Raw genomic sequence first — 21,748 nt, forward strand, 5'->3', positions numbered from 1 at the left:
GAAAAGTAAGAATATCAGAGTTGTCCTTCAGAAACCATCCTGTCCAATTGCTACCTCAATAAATATGTTTCATTTTTGTTTTTTTAATTTTGTTTAGTAAATGTTTGTTGATTGATTTATCTTCTCTCCCCCTCCCCCATTAGACCATGAGCTAAAGACTGGTTTTCCCACCCCTCCCCCTTTCTCTGTATCCTCAATACGGTGCCTGGCACATAATAGGAGCTTAATAAATACTGGTTTCTTGATGACAAATGGTCACCCAGTCTTTGAAGACCTTCAGTGATGGGGAGCTCACTACCTTTAGGGACAGCTCTGTGGGACAGTTCGGACTGTTAGGAAGGTAGTCCGGAGGCTGACATGGAGTCAAAAAGAGTTTCTTTGTAATACTGGCCGGGTAGTAAGGCCTCTGAGGGGAATGAAGGCCGACTGACCCCAGATGGAGCAAATGGGGGCTCCCCCAGGAGATCCCAAGTGCGGGAGGCGAACTCGGGGTGAACTCGCTCTGACTTCTTCCTGTACATGTTCCAGGGCCCGGCACCACTAGTGAGCCGGACCCACAAATTGCAGCACCAGTTCCACAGGGGGACCGGAAATGGGAGGGACCTCCGGAAGTGGAGGGGAAGCTGCTGTGTAATCGCTCCTAGGAACCGAGGTAGCTACGAGTCCCAAAATGCCGGATTACCTAGGCGCCGATCAGCGGAAAACCAAAGAAGAGGAGAAGGATGATAAACCCATCCGAGGTCAGTGGAGCGTAGCAGCGCGGCCAGGGGGCAGGGAGTGCGAGGGTATAGGAGGGGCCTGTCGCAGGTCGGCCTGGGGAAGGGAAGGGGCAAAGGAAGAGAAGGAGCCCCGGGGTTTGGGGCCCAGGCCATGGCCCCCACTGCCTCGGCCCTGATTCGCCCCCAACCCCTGCTTCCCTCCTTGACCCACCCGGAGGGGCCCAACCTAGCCCTGTTAAAAAGGGAGATAGATTTGTGCTATTTCTGAGGTTTCTTCTAGCTCTGGGATCATCGTTAATTCAATTCAGTTCAGCCAATATTAATTGAACGGCTACTGTGTGTGGAGCCCCATTACGAAGTGGGAGCGCTACGACGACCACTCACTCTGCAACCCCTGTGGAGTGGGGGAATGACGTGAGAGTACTTGACCAGCAAGTGTATATATAGGGATAGGTCCTCAGGGAAAGAGATTATTACTGGGGTCAGGGGTCAAGGGAGTTTTCTCTGGTGTTATTTGTTTTTAGTCGTGGTCCAATCTCTTTCATTATAACTACATTAACTGTTCCCCAAGGCATTAAAAAAGATCATCTTTTGTGGAAGTATTTGGAGAAATTTCCGTTTCTTTCCCATTACTTTGTGCTACTTTCTCCCGTCAAAGTGGATTTGGTGTCTGGCTAGGGTCCTGCAATTTAGAGATGAGATTGAGAGATTTTAGAACTCCTCAATTACTAGCCTCCTTACTCTTCCCTAAATCTAGAAATTTTATTAAGGAAGGGAATACGTTTTTAGAGAGGTTTAATGACTTACCTAATTAGTGCTTCACACAAAAGTGGTAGAGCTGGGGTACTTTTTTGTTTAGGAGATTATGAAGAATATAGAAACCCTGAATGATTTTTGATCTCTCCTGACGTGGGCATAATATCCAGTTGTGGTAATATTCTCCTTATTTTGTCTTCTCCAGATTTTTATCTTGACTGGAATGTTTCTTTCCACATAAATGTTTCTTCACCTCATAAACTGCATTTCACATAAATGTTCTTATCTTCTAACTTGGCCTTATCTCCTTTACATTTAAATACCTGCAAGTCCTAGCACCTTTTAAAAAAAGGAATCAGTCAAGATCCTATTTCATATTTCCTGCCTTCTCTTCTTGGAAGCATGTTCAGTATTGGGAACCCAAGAAATTTCCAGGCCAACCTACTGGAAAATTTTTTCATATTTTGTGTCCTGGAATTGATCATCCAACTTGGAATTTTTTTCTTTGCTCAGTATTTTTGAGTATATTACATTTGTTTACTGAGCTCATAGTTTATCCTTTGAAAAATAACTACTGTATACCCATTGTTTTTTTATGTTTGTGTACTTGTACTTGTACTAAGGATTTTAAAATCCTTAGATGTGTTGTATCTAGTTGTTAATGAAATTCTCAATAAAGATCCAAGAATGTTTTTTCTTGAGATGAGTTCCTCTAAAGAAAGACATAGGGGGCAGCTAGGTAGCTCAGTGGTTTGAGAGCCAGGCCCAGAGCCTGGAGATCCTAAGTTCAAATGTAACCTCAGTCACTTACTAGCTGTGTGACTCTGGGCAAGTCATTTAATTCCCATTGCCTACCCCTTTCCACTCTTCTGCCTTGGAATCAATACTTAGTATTAGTTCCAAGACAAAAGGTATTTTAAAAATAAAAATAAGACAAAACTATTGTTTCTTGATCTTAAAACTAACGTATTGTCTCTGTCTTTTCAGCACTGGATGAAGGTGATATTGCCTTGTTGAAAACTTACGTAAGTTCTTTGTTTAATTGTAAAATGTTGGAATATTAAGTGCAACTAAGAATTGTAATATTTTACCTACCCTAAGTAAGTATAATTTGCATGTAGATAATAAATAATTGCTTCTTCAGTTTTGTGTTTAAAAGTATTCTTGATTTTTGGTTGTTTTCTCTGTCAGCCATTGTAGATAAAAACTACATATTTTTCTGTGGATGAAAGTAAACTTATAGGTAACTCATGGCAAATATTGAAAATAATTTAATTGAATAAGTTTTTAGTCTTTTATATCAGGAATGGCATATTATTGAAAGGAAGATATGATATTTATAAGACAAAACCATTAATAGCTAACAGATTATTATTCTTTGAAGGAGATTATATGCATGTGAATGGAATGTAAACTTCCAAAAAGTCTTTGCCAAAATTCCACATCAAAACATTTGAGGCAGAATAGAATTGGAGAACTTGTTTTGTCATGGATGTTGAAGAAACTTTGAGATAGTAAACAAAGCTTAGGCAATTAATATTTCTCTACGTAGAAATGTAAAAAAGTTGATCTTCTAGGTAGAGGTTTTAGATATGAGTAGGTAGTTTAGTGGATAAAGAGCCATGCTGGACATCAGAGTTCAAATTTGACCTCAGAGTTCCTAGCTCTATGACCCTAGGCAAGTCATTTAACCTCAGTTTACCTAGTTCTTACCACTCTTCTACCTTAGAACTAGTGCTTAGTATCAATTCTAAGACAGAAGGGTAAGAGTTAAAAAAAATTAGTACCTTTGTAAATGCTTATTTGTAAATTACCTAATTATCACATTTAAAGTCTTTCTCTGCTGCTTTTACTAAGATCACATTGGGTCTTTATAGGGTAGGTGAGGAGATTGCAAATTAGGGCAGAGATTGCCAGTCTAGAAAGTTTTTGGTGTATGAGACTCATATGTGTTTTGAATGAGGGTCAGTTTGGCTAAGCTGGAGAGACTCTTCATCAGGTTGATTCCAGAATGATGGGTGCTTTTGTTTTTGTTTTTGTTTTTTGGTCTATAGCAGCTCTTGAAGATTGTCTTAGAATTAAGATATTTGTGATCTGCTTTGGTATTGAGAATACCCTTCACCATTGACAAAATTAGATACATTGGAGAAGAGAATGCTTGGTGGTTCCCTTAACTCTCAGTTAACACTAAGCTCTTCAAGGTAATGAATTGTCCAGTGCAGGATTAAGGGTTTAGGAGGTCATAGATGACTGCCATATGTTGATAGACTAACAAGTTTAGAGAATTCAGTTTTAAAAAATAATGTAGAGAAGAGGTGTGATTGGAGGCTATAAGAAAATGAGTGAGTGGAGAATGGGAATGGAGATAAAGTAAACTTGGTGTGATGGTCACTAAATCCAGGATGACTACAAAAAGGGAATATGTTAAAGCTTGAAAGAGACAAAAAAGATAGTATTGTTTCATGTGAGCTAGTAAATGTATGGAGCTCTTATTTTAGGAAGTGCTATAGGCTAAAAATAGAGCTTCAAAGAAAGGTTAGATAAATAAAATAGACTCATAATGGGATTATTAAGGAAAACAGCATATTCCTAGGCTCCAGTATTGATCCTTTTTTTTTTAAACCCTTACCTTCCTACTTGGAGTCAATACTGTGTATTGGCTCCAAGGCAGAAGAGTGGTAAGGGCTAAGCAATGGGGGTCAAGTGACTTGCCCAGGGTCACACAGTCCAGGATTGATCTTAACAGATGAGCTGTACTTCAATATATTTGATGTCTATATCAGAGAATATTGGGCAAGGTGTGTATTTCTTTTTTTTTCTTTCTTTCTTTTTTAAGTCCTTACCTTTTGCCTTAGAATCAACATTATATATTGGTTCCAAGGCAGAAGAGTGGTAAGGGCTAGGCAATTGGGGTTAAGTGATTTGCCCAGGGTTACACAGCAGGAAGTGTCTGAGGCCAAATTTGAATCCAGCACCTTCTGCCTCTAGGCCTGGCTCTCAATCCACTGAGCTACCCAGCTGCCCCCAAAGTCTGTATTTCTTAAACTTTTTGGTCTCAGAACCCCTTTAAAACACTAAAAATTGTTAATGACTTTAAAGAGGTCATTTTTTATTTATATGGATTTTATCTATCAGTATTTACTATATTAGAAATTAAAATTTATACATTTTTTAAACATTCATTAAAAAATAACAATGAGCCTATTCCATGTTAACATAAACATTTTCCATGAGTAATAACTTTTCCAAAACAAACAAAAAATTAATTACAAGAGTAGCACTGTTTTACATATTTTAAAAATCTTTGTGTCTGGCTTCATAGAAGACAATTGGATTCTCATATTTTATTTAATTTGCTGTTATGTGTAATTTTGGTTGAAGCACATGAGGAAAATTTGGCCTCTCCACAGATAAGTAGTTAAAATTGCAAGTTAAATAATGCCTTAGTATTATTGTGAAAGTATTTTTGACTCTATAGATCTCTTAAAAGGATTGGGTGCAGCTAGTGGTCCTCAGACCATACTATGAGAACCATGGGGCTAGATGCTATTTGTGTTCTTAAATGAAAACTAAAAATGTTATTGGACTTAATACTTAATAAGAGTGATAACATTATTACCTGGGAGTACATTATTTAGTGTGTAAATTAACCATGCTTTTGGATTGGCTTGCCTTTTGACTAATCAGTATTCATGTTTTATGAATTAGATGGCAGTCATATCACAACATTAAAGTACTGAAATTTTTTGTCACTCAGACTAAGATTTCCTTTTCTTGGTTTATAAGTTATTAAATAAATTAACTTCCTGTTATACATAATCAAGGCTATATGTTTCTATATTGAGTGGAATTTGAAATAATTTATATAGCAGATGTTTATTTCTATATTAGTAATATAGAAATGAATTAGAATGAAAAATATACAATTCTACCAAATATTGTGAATCTTTGCCCAATTTGCATACATGAATGTATCTGTTTTTCTGATCATGTCAGGCAGACATTTTGCTCATAAATTTGAATAATAGAGGGTTTGACAGTATTTGTAGTTGGAAGGAATAGTGTGAAAATGATATAGATATTAGGCTGTCAGTCTTATAAGCCTGAGGTAGTAGTAACATACTAAAACTATAGACCCTCAATTGCACAAAAATTTTTATCTATAGTCTATAAGTTACTGTTGTTTGGTTGTACTAATTAGAATTTATTTCATCTTCCAGGGCCAGAGTACTTATTCTAGACAGATCAAGCAAGTAGAAGATGATATCCAGCAACTTCTTAAGAAAATCAATGAGCTCACTGGTATGTTCCCTCCTTTCCCTTTCTCCAAAAATTATGTGAGTAAGAATTTTAATTCAGATTTTGCTTTCATTAAATGTATATTTTCTGGATTCTTGTTTTTTTTTTAATTGAGCCTCATTTTTATTAGCAGTCTGTTTCACTGTACCTACCATATAACCATTGCAATGTTTATGGGCTTATGATATAGCTTCTTTCCTTAAGATTGGCATGAATCTGGGTTTTAGTATAATAAATGACCATTATTTAAGGCATGGAAATATTTTTGTTATATGGAATTTATCTTATTATAAAGTTATTTGAAATGTAATCAATATTCCAATTAAGGACAATTTTAAATTTGACTCTAAAATATAGATTGATAACTTAATTTAGAGCAAGTTAATCTTAAAATACTTTTCAACGACTTTAATATTTTTTTCTTAGGCATTAAAGAGTCAGATACTGGCTTGGCTCCCCCAGCTCTTTGGGATTTGGCTGCAGATAAACAGACCCTTCAGAGTGAACAGCCCCTGCAGGTTGCGAGGTATTGATGCCATTCTTTATGTGTTTCTATCTAATTTTGTCTAAAGATAAATGTTTCATACTTCAGGATCTCTCTGACACATAACTGTAGCACCTATTAAAAAGTTTCATTTTAGATCCTAAGTAAGTTAAGCTTTCTACAAAAGTTCTTTAGAGTTGACCCTTAGGAATGATTGACACAAAGGAATTGTTTTTCATGCATCTTAGTGGTCTTGAGAAACTTTGTACAGTGAAGCTTTTCAGTAAAGTAGAATAGAAAAATTAATTCTTTACAGATTTTTATGATTCTTGGTTAGGTAAACTATTTAAGTTGTTTTTTTCTACCGTGAATTCTGTTTTATAAAGTGTATGTTTATTTTTACCATCCTCTGAGTATGGGAATATAATATATCCTTTATTCATTATTATATGCATACACATAATTTCTCCTGTTACAAAGAGCAGCAGTGTGTCATAAAGAAAGGCAGTGTCAGCTAATATTAGTAAGGTGTAGGACTCAGAGACACCTAGATTTCAGGTACACCTCTGATACTTTTTGTATGAAAATAGGCAAATCATTTAATCTCCCTTCATCTGTAAATTGAGGATAATAACTAATTTGCTTATAATATATATACACACATATACATATAAATAAATATATAAAGCACTTTGTCATATTTCAGGCTGTTAGAACTAGCGTCAATAGGATGTGCAAGCTTATGTATGATGCTATTTGTAATGAAGTATTTTGAGAAGATGATTCCTTTGATTTTATTGCTTTATTTAATGTTAGTTTTTAGTAATACTACTTTTAATGGAAACATACCATTTTTCACTTTATTTTCTTCATGAGTTTTTCTCTAGAATAAGCAATATGTGTCATTTTCCAACATGACAAACATAGAAATATATATTGCATGATAGCCCATGTATAACCAATATGATATTACCTGCCATCTCAGGGAGAGCTTAGGGAAGGGGGGAGTGAAAAAACTTAGATTGCAAAATGTCAGAAAATGATTATTGAAAAAATTCTATCTACCTGTAAAAAAAACCAAAATAAACATTAAATAAAAACTGGCATTACTTTGAGCAGTCTCATCTACAGGTCTCAATTTACCTTATGTATGTCCACAGTATAGAATCCATTTACCTTATTGCAGTATGGTGTCTTTTCCTCATGCTAATCATAAGTCTTTCTGTGCTAGGTGTACAAAGATAATCAATGCTGATTCAGAGGACCCAAAATACATTATCAACGTGAAACAGTTTGCCAAATTTGTGGTGGACCTTAGTGATCAGGTAGCACCCACTGACATTGAAGAAGGAATGAGAGTTGGGTAAGATGTCTTTACTGTACTCTTCTTTCACTAAAGATACTGTGACACACTGCTCACTTTATTTTGAATGCATTTATTCAATCCCATGTACCAAGAACTATTATCAATGAAATATTCCATTTGAGGCTCCCCCTTCCTTTGCTGCCTCCACTTCTTCACCACAAGCTCTTTAAACTCCTGCAGTCTGCTTTAGGTTCCCATTATTCTATGGAAACTGTTCTCTTCAAGATCATCAGTGACCTTTTCTTAAAAATAAAATTTTGTTGATGTGTTTTTTTTTCTTTGCATTGTAAATATTTACATATCACCCCTACTTCATGAGAGGTTTCTTGTAATTAAGTAAACAAGTAAAACTAACAGTACAGACCTCATTGGAATGGTGTTCTGAAATACATCTTACCTGAAAAGCTTTGCAAGTCTATAGCAATAACTCTCCACCACCATTGAAAAAACAAATGAACAGTAATCTATTTTCTTTCATACATCCTACACCATTGGAGAAAAAAAAAGAAAACCCATTTCTTGTAATAAGTATAGATAGTCAAACAAAAAATCCTTGATGATTATATATAGAATATATATGTGTATATATATGAAGATATATATATATATATATATATATATATATATATATATACACACACCTTCATATTTATGTATATATGTGAGTGAATTCTGCATTCTAAATCCATCACCTCTCTGTCAGGGATAGCATATTTTATCATTGAACAATTTACATTATAACATCAAAATTATAAAAATGAACATACATATAAATTATGTTTACAGTGCTTTCTTCCTGCTCCTAATGATTCATCACTTTATCTTGACAATTGCAACAGCCTCTCTAGGCTTCAGTTTTCTTCTTTATCAAGTGATGGCTTAGGACTACAGTATAGGGTCATAGCTGTAGAACTGGAAGTGACCTCCAAAGCCATATAGAATGTGCCCACTGGGATCCCTCCCATCTTTAAATCTATGGCCCTAGCCTGATTTCTCTGCCTCCATTTTCTTCTGGATTCCATTGTTCACATAAATGCCAAAACTTTTCTAAGATAGGGACAGGTCTGACCATCTCATGTCTGTGCTGAAAATCCTTTAATGACTCAGTTGCCTCCATAATTATCACAAACTTCTTAACCTGGCATAAAAAGTCTCTTTTCTGTCTCCAACCTCCATTTCTAGTCATATTTAATACTGTTCAACTTTGTGTTTCTTTCCTGCCAGACAGAAAAATTTCTCAATTTTGTTGTATGCATTCTTATCTTAATGTTTGTTTAGACTATATTCCATTCTGACAATAAGCACAATTGTTTCTGCCTCTTATCTTTCTCTTCTTCAAGTTCTGACTCAGCTCCTGTGTTTTCCATAAGCCTTTTTTTATTCTCCTTATGTTGAAGCTAGGTGGTACAGGATATTGAGCTCTGGCCCGGGAGTTATAAAGACCTGAGCTCAGATTTGGTTTCAGACCCTGTGTAATGCTGAGCAAAGTCACTTGACTTCTCTTTGCCTCAATTTCCTTGGTGGTGATACAATAACACCTACTTCCCAGGGTTGTTATATGGATCAAATCAGATAGATATTTGAAAAGCATTTGGCACATAGTAGGCATTTAATAAATGCTTATTTTCTTCCTTTCTCCTTAAAAGTGCTTCTATACACCACTTTCCTGGGTCTTTCCTTTGCTCTCACTTGGCTTTATGTTAAAACATATTATATATATATATATATATGCCTTCCCATCACACTGTACCATTAGAATGATGAGTTTTTTGAAGGCAGGGATTGTGTTGTTTTCCATCTTTGCATACCTACCTAGTACATACTAGGTAGTTAATATTTGTTCATTTGGATCCCTCAATTTGCTTCCTTTCCTCTACCCCCAAGCTCAGTGGTTATGTCTCAGTGATGGCTCTAACTATCAAAAAGAATCAATATGGGAACAAATTTTAAGGATAGGGACTTTATAATTTAGTCTTCCAAAGCACTTTCCAAAGCCAAGATGCCAAGATTTTTGTGCTAGTACGACATGGTAGTTAGATATGATTGTTCTTCCAATCCCAGCACTATCACCAAATAATTTTGTGATTTTAGGAAGGTCATTTGATTGTTTTTGGTTCTGCCTCAATTTTCTCAAGGAGTTTTTATAAAGATGATATTAGGGGGGAAGCTGGGTAGCTCTGTGGATCGAGCTAGGCCTAGATGTGGGAGGTCCTGGGTTAAAATCTGACCTTAAACACTTCCTAGTTGTGTGACCCTGGGCAAGTATGTGACCCTCTTTGCTTAACCCTTTCTACTCTTCTGCCTTAGAATAATACACAGTATTCTAAGACAGAAGGCAAGGGTTTAAAAAAAAAGATGATATAATAATAGAAATAATAGATGTTAAATTCTCTGAAAAGTTTTAAAAGTACTATTCAGAAGTAAAATGGTATTAAGAGATTTTGAAAAAGACAGCTAGGTGGTACAGTAGAGAGCCAAGCCTGGAGTCCAGAGGTCTTGGGTTCAAATCTGGACTCAGATACTTCCTAGCTTAGTGACCTTGGGCAAGTCACATTATCCTGGTTGCCTAGCTCTCTTACTGCTCTTCTGCCTTGGAACCAATAATTAGTATTGGAAGATAAGAGGTTTTTTTTCCCCCCAAGAGAGAGATTATGAACTATCAACTTGTATTTGTTTATAGATTATTTATTAGGAAAGCATTTAGAAAACATATATTCCAACATAAAATACATTGTAACATAAAATAATTAGTTATTTATTACAAAATGTGGTGTGTAAGGTTGGGATTGTGGCTGCCAGAATAAGTGGGCAAATGGAGATTCAATTGACTAGTCTAAGGCCATAGAACCGTTTAATAAATATTGACCAATAATTCTTTTCTTCATCTGTATTTAGTCTATGAAGCCATGTTTTATAGCCAAGTGTGAGCGTGTTGCTTTCATTTTCTGACCTTTCTCTCTGTCTTAATTTGAGATGTTTGAGTGAGGCTTTTTGTTTTTCCCCCTCAGTGTGGACAGAAATAAGTATCAAATTCATATTCCTCTGCCTCCCAAGATTGACCCAACAGTTACCATGATGCAGGTAAGTTATTGTGGGATGGGAAATAAAGAGTATCATTGAAGTAGAATTAATATAATTATATATAGTATAAGTATAATCTTGAAAATTGTTCAATATTTGTAACTGGCAGACTGTCCATATATATATATATATTAATGTACCAAGGCCCAATTTGCGAGCTGTCTGTTAAAGGAGTTAATAGTCTTGCAAAGTAGTTCCAAAAAAGATGCATTGCAAAGTATTGATCAACTTACAGATATTTTCCTACTCCCAATAACACTGCAAAATTTAGGTATTGGGAGTTCTAAAGTATTGGACTACATGTTTAAAATTATTTATTAAAATTCTTATTTGCTTCAAGTCTTGCTTTTGGGTTAAGAGTCTATATTTGTAGATAAGACACAGAACTTGCAATTAATTGTATATTTTCCCCACTTAGGTGGAAGAAAAACCTGATGTTACATACAGTGATGTTGGTGGTTGCAAAGAACAGATTGAGAAGCTACGAGAGGTGGTTGAAACTCCACTGCTTCATGTAAGTGGTATTTCTAATCAGCTTTAAATTGCTTTGTATGGAGGTAGTGATCGAATATTTTATGGTTTAGAGTGATTTCTTTTTTTTTTTTAATAGTGTAAGCAGTTAAAACCAAGTGTTTTCAGTAGGAAAGAAAAGAAAGTTGAGTAGGTCCATATTTAAAGGTTTTGAGAAAACATCTTATGATGAAAAATTAAAAGAATTGTTTGTTTGAAGATCAGAAATCAAGACTTTATTTACCTTTCAGATGTATGAAGGCTTGTTGTAGATCAGGACCAATAACTGATCTGAAGATATCAATAGGAAATGTGTTTAAATTAAATCAGAAATTTAGATGTAGTAAAATAATTATAAACTAGAGAATTTAGACATCATATGAAGTAGATGCTATTTTTAATGATAGCTACTCAAAATAGGGGGGGAAAGGTACTAACTTCAATTAAAATTTTGTCAAAATTATTATGAAATATAGAGAAGTATTTAAACTACTTTCACCATGATCACTCAAACAGTAAGAACAACCTTGTGATGGTATGTTGATAACAATAATATGTAGCAATTCTTTGTGACCAAGACTAGAGGTTAATAACATTTCTTTAGATTAGTACATAAGATTTTAATTTTTAAAATTTTAGTCATAAGTAGGTATTTATACAAATTTCCCTTATGCATTATTATTACATTTTTTCTTTGCAGCCAGAGAGGTTTGTTAACCTTGGTATTGAACCCCCAAAAGGTGTGCTTCTTTTTGGGCCCCCAGGCACGGGCAAGACTCTTTGTGCTCGTGCTGTTGCAAACAGAACAGATGCCTGCTTCATCCGAGTTATTGGATCTGAACTTGTGCAGAAATATGTTGGAGAGGTAAAGCTAATTTATTATAAACAAAGCAGCAGGAGATTTATAATACAGTTTGCAAAAGGAAAAACTCTTTATCTAGGTTACTCCTGTGGGCCTAGGAAAAGACAGTTATTGAATGACTGAAACACAATACAAGTTCAGATAGAAAGGGGTTAAAGTGATGTCTCACTCTAAGCAGTCATATTATTTATATAGAGTGTTATAAATTCTAGCTGTATGATACTCCCTGGGCTGTTTGTTCTTTAACATTGGTTCTTTTTTTTTTTTTTAATCTTTACCTTTCACCTTAGAATCAATACTGTATATTGGTCCTAAGGCAAAAGAGTAATGACTAGGCAGTGGGGATTAAGTGACTTGCCCAAGGTCACACAACTAGGAAGTGTCTGAGGTCAGATTTCAACCCAGGACCTCCCATCTCTAGACCTGGCTCTCAATCTACTGAGCTACCCAGCTGCCCCCATCTTTTGGTTCTTTATGTGGTCTGTGTGGCAGTGATGAATTTATGAATCCAGAAATATGTATACTTTAGGGAGGGATGGAAAATATATTTTTTCTTCTTCTATCACTTCTCACTATTGGTAAAATTACTTTACAGTGAATACCAGGCAAGAGTTTAATTTGCTTATTGAAATTTTTGATGTACAGAACATTTTACAAGTGGATTTTTGGCTAGAGTTTGGGTTATTGTTTTTTCTTAAAGGGACATTAGTCTGACCTGTTTGAGACTCACAGGTGTTGCCTTCTTTTAATAGGATACATGATCATGTAAACAGTATTGTTGAGGGGATGAGTGGATGAATCCTGGAAAGAAAGTGCCACTCTTGGGTCTTGAGCTGATTGTTGCCGTGGTTGAGTTTTATTTTTTTTGGTAGCATTGCAAAAATATGAGCATTATTTTTGTTTGATTATGCTTAAAGTTTTATTACGCTGACTGAGTTACATATTTCAACTTCTCTTTTTCTCACTAGGGGGCCCGAATGGTCCGTGAGCTCTTTGAAATGGCTAGAACCAAAAAGGCCTGCCTTATATTCTTTGATGAAATTGATGCCATTGGAGGTATGAATAACATTTAAGAAAGCTACTTTGGGGTCAGAATGTGCAAGAATTATAAGGTGAAAATAAAGAAGTCTTTATAGTATGGTAACAGTGTGCTGTATTCTAACTTGCTTAACAGCTCTAACATATTTGAAGTCTATACATTTGGGATAACTCATTTTAAGAGAATTACATAAGCAAAATAGATAAGCTTATTGAAATAGTTGTTAGAGAAGGGCCTTTTTTATCTTCTCATTATAATACTAGGTTATACTAGATTAGTACCATGTAGCATTCCAATATTTAATGGTGAGTATTACTTAAATTAATAAGACTTTGCTGTAGTGCTAGTGTTGTGCATGGTTTTACTAATATCCAACATGCAAACTAATTACGTTGACTTTCATCATAGTTATATTTCTTTCTTTTTTTCTTTTTAATACTAAGTATCAGTTCCAAGGCAGATGAGCAGTAAGGACTAGGCATTTGGGGTTAAGGGTCTTGCTCAGGGTAAACAGCTAAGAGTTTCTGAGGTCACATTTGAACCCAGGACTTCTGGTGTCCAGGCCTGGCTCTCTGTCCTGTAAACCACCTTTCTGCTCCTGTAGTTATATTTCAAGAGATATGATTTAACACTATGTATGTATAGCTCTTTATATGCTTGTGTAATTTGAGCTTCTTTTGCACTCGCTATTAATTTTAAAAAGTTATATCATCACTATTCCCTGTAGAGTTTAGTATTAAAAAGTTAAGGCTATTTTTTGTGATGGGAAAGAGCACATCTGCCTTAAGCTGGAGTGTATCCAAATTCATGCAGTTCTAAGTTGTGTTTTAACAATGTTCTATTGTATTAGAAATTTTAAAAGAGCATAAGATCCCAGAGTTAGCGAGAAGGCACCTAGAAGACTTAAAAATTCAGCCTCCTTATTTGTACTAACAATAGTGAGTGGAAGAATGAAAAGTTTCCATTCTACCATGCTGGAAATGGTTAGTAGTTTAGAAAAGCAATACAAACATTAGTTCTACATTGTTATCCATGATACTTTTTACAGGATTTCTGTGTTATAATGTTATTCAGGTAAGTATACAGATGTGCCACAATATAAGTGATTTGTATACTGAAATTTTATCAGGCCATTTCACAGGTATATATTTATAGGAATCTTAGGCCAAATAAAGCTCCACATTGTGATAAGATATGCTTTAAAAGAGATGTAAGTGGATATGTTCTTCAGTAGAGGATAGGGAAGGGGAAAGAAGTTGACCTGATATTCCTTTATAAGGTATTGTTTTTTACTATTAAGCATAATGTTCCATGTTGACTTTTGAGGGATTTTTTTTTAGAATTTGTGGAGTCTTAAACCCTATCTTTGAAAAGAAGAGAAGAATAATTGAGCAAAAACACAGGAATAGGCTAAACTTATTTATAAGCTTTGGAATGTATTTATTATAAAGGAGACATTTTGTAAGAGTTTTAGTTGATAAAATTGCTGTTTTTCTTGCATAACTCTTTCTAGCATAGTAAATTACAGAAAGTAAACATGATCCAATGTTAGAATAGTATTTTCCTTTTATACGGTTGATATTTTTGCTTCCTAAGTTGTAATGCAGCCTAATAGTTTTTACCCTTTTTAGGTGCTCGTTTTGATGATGGAGCTGGGGGTGACAATGAAGTACAGAGAACCATGTTGGAACTTATCAATCAGTTGGATGGATTTGATCCTCGAGGTAATATTAAAGTACTAATGGCTACCAACAGACCTGATACTTTGGACCCAGCATTAATGAGGCCCGGGAGACTGGATCGAAAGATTGAATTTAGCTTACCTGATCTGGAGGTAAGAAATTCATTTTTACTTTTGAAATACTTGGGCTCCTCCCTCCCTCCCATATTTTTGGGATTTAGCATTATTAATTTTTCTGTTTTTAGGGTCGGACACATATTTTCAAGATTCATGCTCGTTCAATGAGTGTTGAAAGAGATATAAGATTTGAGTTGTTAGCACGGCTGTGTCCCAATAGCACTGGTAAGTGAATAGTCTTGCTCATTGTTTGATTATTCTGTCCATTTTGCATTTATTCAGTTTCTGAATTGAGTTGCTTTTTCTTTCAATTTGAAAGGTGCTGAAATTAGAAGTGTTTGCACTGAAGCAGGGATGTTTGCCATCAGAGCACGACGAAAAATTGCCACTGAGAAAGATTTCTTGGAAGCTGTGAATAAGGTCATTAAGTCATATGCCAAATTCAGTGCTACTCCTCGTTATATGACATACAACTAATCACTGGAAATTTCCAAAGTAAATTGCTTCTCAATTGGAATAACTTGTTCTTATAAAGAAAAATTTCAGTTACATAGACTTGTTTAACCATCATAATTAGTGCTTAATAAACAAATAAACTTTTTCCAGAGTTTGTTTTTTCTTTTATTAGACTTTACTCTTTGTGTAGTAAAATAAAAGTGGAAAAAGTTCAAAGAAAGATTGTTAAAAGGTTGTTTTCTAATTTTTGATATCACAACTACTTAGGGGCTTAGTGTCATCAAGATATACATATGGGAACTACCATGGTGGATTTGGCAGCATGTCAAGATATTTTTCCCATATTCAGCACATTTATACATTTTTTAAAAACATGGAGTACTTGCTATCAGATACTTTGCTTTGGCATTTGGCACTATTCAATGAAGTAAGAATTACAAGTGGTATTGATAGGCTATGGGATTACTGAAGTGACTTGGGATGAGATCCCTATCAATAATATTTGACTTTGAGTAATCCATTGTTGGATATATATAAGTTTGCAAGTGAGGTGAGTTGAAGGAATCTTGGTGCCAGTCCCTGGCCAGAGAAATTGGCTGTTGCTTAAAGTTGGGGTTTTCCCTAGGGCCCATCCTTCTGTGGTTAATTAGGTATCTTTCCCCCCTCTCCAAGCCATCCTGCTGTTCTAGTACCTGGATGGAGGCTTTAGAAATAGATTTCAGTTCCATGGAAGGAAAAATGTCCTGCCAATTAGAGCTAGCCTAAAGTGGACTAGAGAAGAGAGGATACCTTCAAAGAAAGGCAAGAGGATGCTCACTTACTGAAGATATAGAAAAGATTATTCAGGTCTGGTTAAACTTCATGGCATTTAAGTTTCCTTTATAGCTCTTAACATTTTGTAAAACTGTGATTTAGCAATTAAAATTCATTTAGCTTCCTGGTACTTTAATTAAGACTTTTAAAATTCCTTAACATTAGGTATTTTGAAAGTAATTTTTGTAGCTAGCATATACAGCAAGAAAAAGACATAGATAATACATCAAAGAGACCCGAGTTTGAATTTCAGATCTAAATGTTTGATCTTGGTCAAGTTTCAAAACCTTTTTGGTCCTCAATTTCTTTTGTAAAATTGGAGTGGGGGGCATTCAAGGAGTTGAACTTTGAGGCTCCTTTCAGTACCAAATCTATGAGCCTATGAACTATGGGGGGAAAACATCCACAACACAAATATCCAGTAGTCAAATCTTTTAAATTCACAAGGAAAAAACCAAAACTTTTATAGTTTTGAAAATTAAAAAAAGTATCAAATACAACTTTTAGCTCAACCATAGTTTTTATTCTTGATATTTCACATATAAAACGGATCAGACAAGTTCTGCTCTTCTTTTTTCTACTTCCAGTCATTTCCTCTGCCCTATACCTTTCTTGAATTATAAAAACAAAGTAAGCCAGCCAATAGCAGGTTAAACTAAAAATAAAACAATTACCGATGACTGAAGAAGTGTGGGATAAGGAGAATACACAAGCTTTGTACTGTAGTGCTCTGATTTAAGTAAATTTGATTATAATCATGACACATTCTTGACAATTTTCACTTTCATATACAGACATAGGTTGTTGTAATCTAACAGTGAATGCAAAAGTCAGCTTTAAACTTCATCCTGAAAATGTTAGGCGGCTTTTGCCTGTATTAGAAAGTGCAAAGTTGAAGTAGGTTTTTAGCAATTTTTCATCTTCAGTTAAAAAGTAGAAATTCAACTTCTCAGATAAGTAGGCAACTGATAATTTGAAGAGCTTGGGTTTTTATGCCAAACAATAGTTAACAGCGAAACAAGTAACAGTATTATTTGTCTCTTTCTTTGCTTTAATGATACACAGTGGGCCATTGCTAAGATTTAATTAAAACTGAATCTTTGGTCAGTTATGTTATACCTAATTGAAAAAAACTTCCTATGGGAATATTTGCTTTATTTTATGGGACTGATTCTGAGAACAGAATACTATGGAAAGTGGGAAATGCCTGTAAATACTCAAGAGTAGGCAATTACATAGGGAGTGTCTCAAAGTAGTACAGGTGTATCCCACTGACAAAAATAGTGTATGAAGATCCTCATCTCAGAGTCTATAAAATTAGTGAATGGCAATTCAAAATGCAAAATGGAATTTTGCTTCAAAAAAAGTCACTGGAGGGTCCTTTAAAGTACATTTTCTTTAATACCTTTAACATGGGGTATATCTAAAAAATTATTTCATACACTTTTTTTAAAAAAATAAAACCCTTACCTTCCATCTTGGAGTCACTACTGTGTATTGGCTCCAAGGCAGAAGAGTGGTAAGGGCTAGGCAATGGGGGTCACACAGCTGGGAAGTGTCTGAGGCCAGATTTGAACCTATGTTTCATACACTTTTAAAAAACATTTCTTATACAAAGTGTAATGTACATTGGAAGAGTCAGCAAGCCATTCTTATCCCCAGATGGTTTTGTGAGCACATTAAACCAAGGCATTTGGGTAATCAATGTGGATCCTGCTTTGAGAAGTCACTGAGCAGAGGCTACATGGAATATTATTGGCTTCTGAATATTTTTAAGAGTTTTATGTTGTTTTGAGGTACTTTAAAAATATTAGTTGTATTTTAATTTGCTGTATGTTTTAAATAGCTTGCATCAGTCATCAGCTCTTGCTTACATTAGTGGGAATCTAGACACACTAACGCAATTATTCCTCCTAAGTATATTGTTGAAGGCATACAGATATTAAGAAAGCCTACAGCCTTCTGGTATTGGTTAAGGCAGACATAGTCAAATGTCATGCAGTCTTGTATGATTTCAGAATTGAAATGACATTAATACCTTTAAAGGGGCAGACACACACACTCCCACCCCTTACTTGGGCAGACATTTTATCCCATCCCCACATGGGGCACACAGAAGTAGATACAAACCCCTTCCCCCAATCCCCACACAAAGGCACACAACCCTCCCTCCCTTTCCCTCCCTCCCCCAACACACACAGAGAACCCCCCCACCTCCCAACCCCACATTCTCAGGGCCCAATTTAATTTATTGCCTCCTTTCAGGCTCCCTACCCATTCTCAAACACATGTCTGGAAAGACAGTCTATTTCTCATAGCAAAAATGTCAGTTATCACATAGAGATGCAGTCACCATTCTTCATTTCTGAAGAGGCAGCTATTATACAAATAAGGATGTGGTACTTGGAATAAAGCAGCAGGAATAAGCCTACGGGAGGACCTAGAGTAACCATTTCCTTCCTTGTTTCCTTGAGCTCTCTGCGAGGTAGCATGGTGTGGAAAGTTTTCAGCTGGGTTCCACCATGTACTAGCTGAACGGTGGTGAGCAAATCAGTTTAATAGCTGACATTTGTATGGCACTCTAAGGTTTGCAAAGTGCTTTGTTTATGTTTTCTTATTTTATTCTCACGACAACCCAGTGAAGGAAGTACTGCAGGTTTTAGACATTTTTTTTCAGCTGAGGAAAGTTAGGTGCAAGAGAGCTTAAGTGATTTGCTCATGATTACCCAGCTAATGTCAGGGCTAATATTGAGCCCATCGATATCATGTTTCCAAGTCAAGCACCTTTTCCATCCCCGTGATTGTGCAAACCTCTTGGATTCTGTTTCCTCATTGACCTACTTCATCAAATTAAAAGAAAAGCACTTTGTAAACAGTAAAGCACAATATAAACGTGAATTGCTACATCCTGATAGTAACCCTCTCACCAGCTACCTGCAAGGCTGTAGAGGTAGGGTCTGACTGGTACTGAGGATTCCCTGACCCCTTTGCTGAAAGTCAAACATGCATATGTACTCTGACATCATACCCATACATCCGTATAGATCAGCAATGGTAACCTCACTTGGAGTTGGAGTTGGGCAGGCTATATTGGAGGACTGCTTTTATTTATCCTTACAATTAAGGAGCCTCCAAATTGTAACAACAGATTGCAATGACAGTGGATAAGCCCAAAACTCATCAATAAATTTCTTGGAACAGAAATTGGGTATTATTAACCCCCAAATTGTCCATGACTTTCTATATCTGAAGGCAGAATCATATGAAATATGGAAAGCCCTACAAGTAGCAACTTTAATGTCTTGGGGTACCAAAGCAACAAAGAAAATAAAGACCCTGTGTATTAACGTCCCCAAATCCCACTTGCTGTAAAAATAGTTCATTTTAATATCTTCCATGATCCTGCATAAACAATTTACCCAAAAGGGACCTTGACTTTTAGAAGTAATAGATGTGAAGAAACAAAAATAACTGATTTTAGTAAAATATATTCCCCTCCTCTCACACAGCACTTTCTTCAACAGTTTTTATGTACATGTAGGAATTCTGTTAAAAATGTAGAACAGAAGTAATATAATACAGAAATAAAAAATATTGAAAAGGTTAAACTATTGTAAGATAAGGAATCAAATAGTTAACCACAAATATTTATTTAGCATCTGTGATGTGCAAGGTACTACTTTATTGGTGCTAAAGCATATGTGGTTAAAACCACATAATATCTGATTAAGGTCCTCATTAAGTTCTGTTTAAATCAGTGGTACTGAAGAAGATAATGGACTTTGGAAAACAGTTTCTAGAATAAACTGAATTGGATAACTACATGCTCTTTCAGAAGGCAGTCTGTATCAGAAAGCAGATGTATCTGATCTTGTGTATCTTACTAAGGGAAGGACAATACAAACGGAGACCAAGGGAAACTGGATTAGGGCAGGGGGCGATAACAGTACTGATGTAACTATTAAATCTGATTTGAAATAAGGGGAGAAGAAAGAGACCCGTTAAAATTTCCCATAAATCAGCAATATCACTTTGCTGTGTACTAATCTGAACAAGTCAGAAAGCTAAGAACCAAAGGCTAAATATCTCTTCCCCCGGCACTTCTTTTTAGGCTAGAAAAGAAGACACCAGAGACTTAGAAAAAGAAAACTTACTGTTGCCAGAAAATGTGCTTCCTTTGCCAGTAAGGCCTATTACCTGATAACAAAAGCATGCAGGTTTCATCACAGTGATAATTGCAACAGTAAGAGTTTTAGATGACAACAGTCTGAAGTAGCCCAGCTACGAACATGTCAGAAGGGAACTTCTACTCCGACACTGAGTGTAACGTTCAGAATTAGTTGAGAGAAGTGTTTAAACCTAAGGACAAAACCAGGATTAAATTAAGCCCTGACTAATAACGTATGTTGCTGAGAAAGGTACCAAACCGTACCTACCTACTTCATTAATACTTATGCTTTGTTGTATAATGAAGTGTCCTACTTTTGTTTTAAAAACAAAACAAAACTTGAGTGAAAAAGTATGCTTTTCAGGGCCCTTCAGCCATGCCTATTAGAAGGCTACCTGGTTAGATTACAAAATCTGCCAACATATTCCACTCACCTGGCAGCAAGCTTGTCCTTATTAGAAAGGATCATTGAAAAAATATACAGTGGTAGATGTAAATTCCATGCAGAAAGCTGCAGAAGAGACTAATTTTTTGGAAATCGTTGGACAGAAAAAAATACAAGTAAGTGACACATCTTGAGATGCTTCATTCACCCTCCAAATCAAGCAGTTCTCAACTAATAGGATTTACCTAAAAAGTGAAAATTCTTAATGTCTGATACTTCAAAATGTCTACCTAGTTTCACAAGAGGTTTTATAAAGCGAGGGGTGGTTAAGACCGCTTCTATTCCTCAGGGTCAGCAATCGGCTCTGAGTCCTCCTCTGGAGGGGGAGCTAAGGCTTCTTGCTGGGCAAGGGCTTCTCGAACTTTTGCACCTAAAACTGCATCGTGAATGCTGTGGAATAGTAGCTCCTTTACACAGGGATTCTCAAAAAACCTGTTTCGAGTGAGGTCATTCACAACTTGGGCTGTAAGAGAAGAAAAGTGAATTATTTTTCATGCCTTAGGTTTCACATTTCAGCATTATTTCTAAATATACTTATATATGTATACAGGTATAAAACAGTGCGAGCATATAAATATATATAATTTTAAAATGTAAATATATGCCTATATATACATATATAATATGAAACACAAAAGGTGCTAGCAGGTGCACTATTCCAAGTCTATTGAACAGAAAATTAAGATTAAAAAAAAAAACCCTTACCTTCTCTCTTAGAGTCAATACTGTATATTGGTTTGAAGGCAGAAGAGCAGTAAGGGCTAGGCAAGGGGGGTTAAGTGACTTGCCCAGAGTTACACAGCTAGATTTGAACCTAGGACTTCCCATCTCTGGGCCTGGCTCTCAATCCACTGAGCTACCCAGCTGCCCCCAGAGAGTTAAGATTATTAATGTAATAGACCCACAAAACCATTTTTTATTTATAGCCATCTTTAAATAATTTTTAAAGCGT

At 35.6% G+C, this 21,748-nt stretch overlaps 2 protein-coding genes across 3 annotated transcripts in view; one reads left to right on the forward strand and one right to left on the reverse strand.

Annotated features, from left to right (window-relative positions):
- Nucleotides 1-215: 215 nt before the first annotated feature.
- On the forward strand, nucleotides 216-15,515 carry PSMC2 (proteasome 26S subunit, ATPase 2). The gene is made up of 12 exons (XM_001364838.5): nucleotides 216-740; nucleotides 2,463-2,500; nucleotides 5,696-5,777; nucleotides 6,201-6,300; nucleotides 7,490-7,621; nucleotides 10,633-10,705; nucleotides 11,124-11,219; nucleotides 11,916-12,080; nucleotides 13,046-13,133; nucleotides 14,748-14,950; nucleotides 15,043-15,139; nucleotides 15,234-15,515. The coding sequence occupies exons 1-12, from the start codon at nucleotides 671-673 to the stop codon at nucleotides 15,389-15,391; spliced, it is 1,302 nt and encodes a 433-aa protein (XP_001364875.1). The 5' UTR covers nucleotides 216-670; the 3' UTR covers nucleotides 15,392-15,515.
- Nucleotides 15,516-16,684: 1,169 nt separating this feature from the next.
- The window catches only part of SLC26A5 (solute carrier family 26 member 5), a 61,669-nt gene continuing 56,605 nt past the window's right edge, over nucleotides 16,685-21,748 (reverse strand). The window contains exon 19 of one of the 2 annotated variants that reach the window (XM_007504069.3): nucleotides 16,685-21,259. In XM_007504069.3, the coding sequence (XP_007504131.1) occupies nucleotides 21,075-21,259 (185 nt within the window). In that variant the 3' untranslated portion in view covers nucleotides 16,685-21,074. The remainder of the gene's footprint in view (nucleotides 21,260-21,748) is intronic. The other variant, XM_007504068.3, reaches the window with a different exon arrangement.

Source organism: Monodelphis domestica, chromosome 5 (assembly GCF_027887165.1).
Source record: "Monodelphis domestica isolate mMonDom1 chromosome 5, mMonDom1.pri, whole genome shotgun sequence".
NCBI classification, from domain to species: domain Eukaryota; kingdom Metazoa; phylum Chordata; class Mammalia; order Didelphimorphia; family Didelphidae; genus Monodelphis; species Monodelphis domestica.

What these genes read in the sequence shown, in the direction of transcription:
- PSMC2 (XM_001364838.5), top strand. Translation starts at nt 671, where the DNA reads ATGCCGGATTACCTAGGCGCCGATCAGCGGAAAACCAAAGAAGAGGAG. An exon ending in TGCAGAAATATGTTGGAGAG is followed by an intron (nt 12,081 to 13,045) that starts GTAAAGCTAATT and finishes TTTTCTCACTAG; the next exon opens with GGGGCCCGAATGGTCCGTGA. An exon ending in TTAGCTTACCTGATCTGGAG is followed by an intron (nt 14,951 to 15,042) that starts GTAAGAAATTCA and finishes TTCTGTTTTTAG; the next exon opens with GGTCGGACACATATTTTCAA.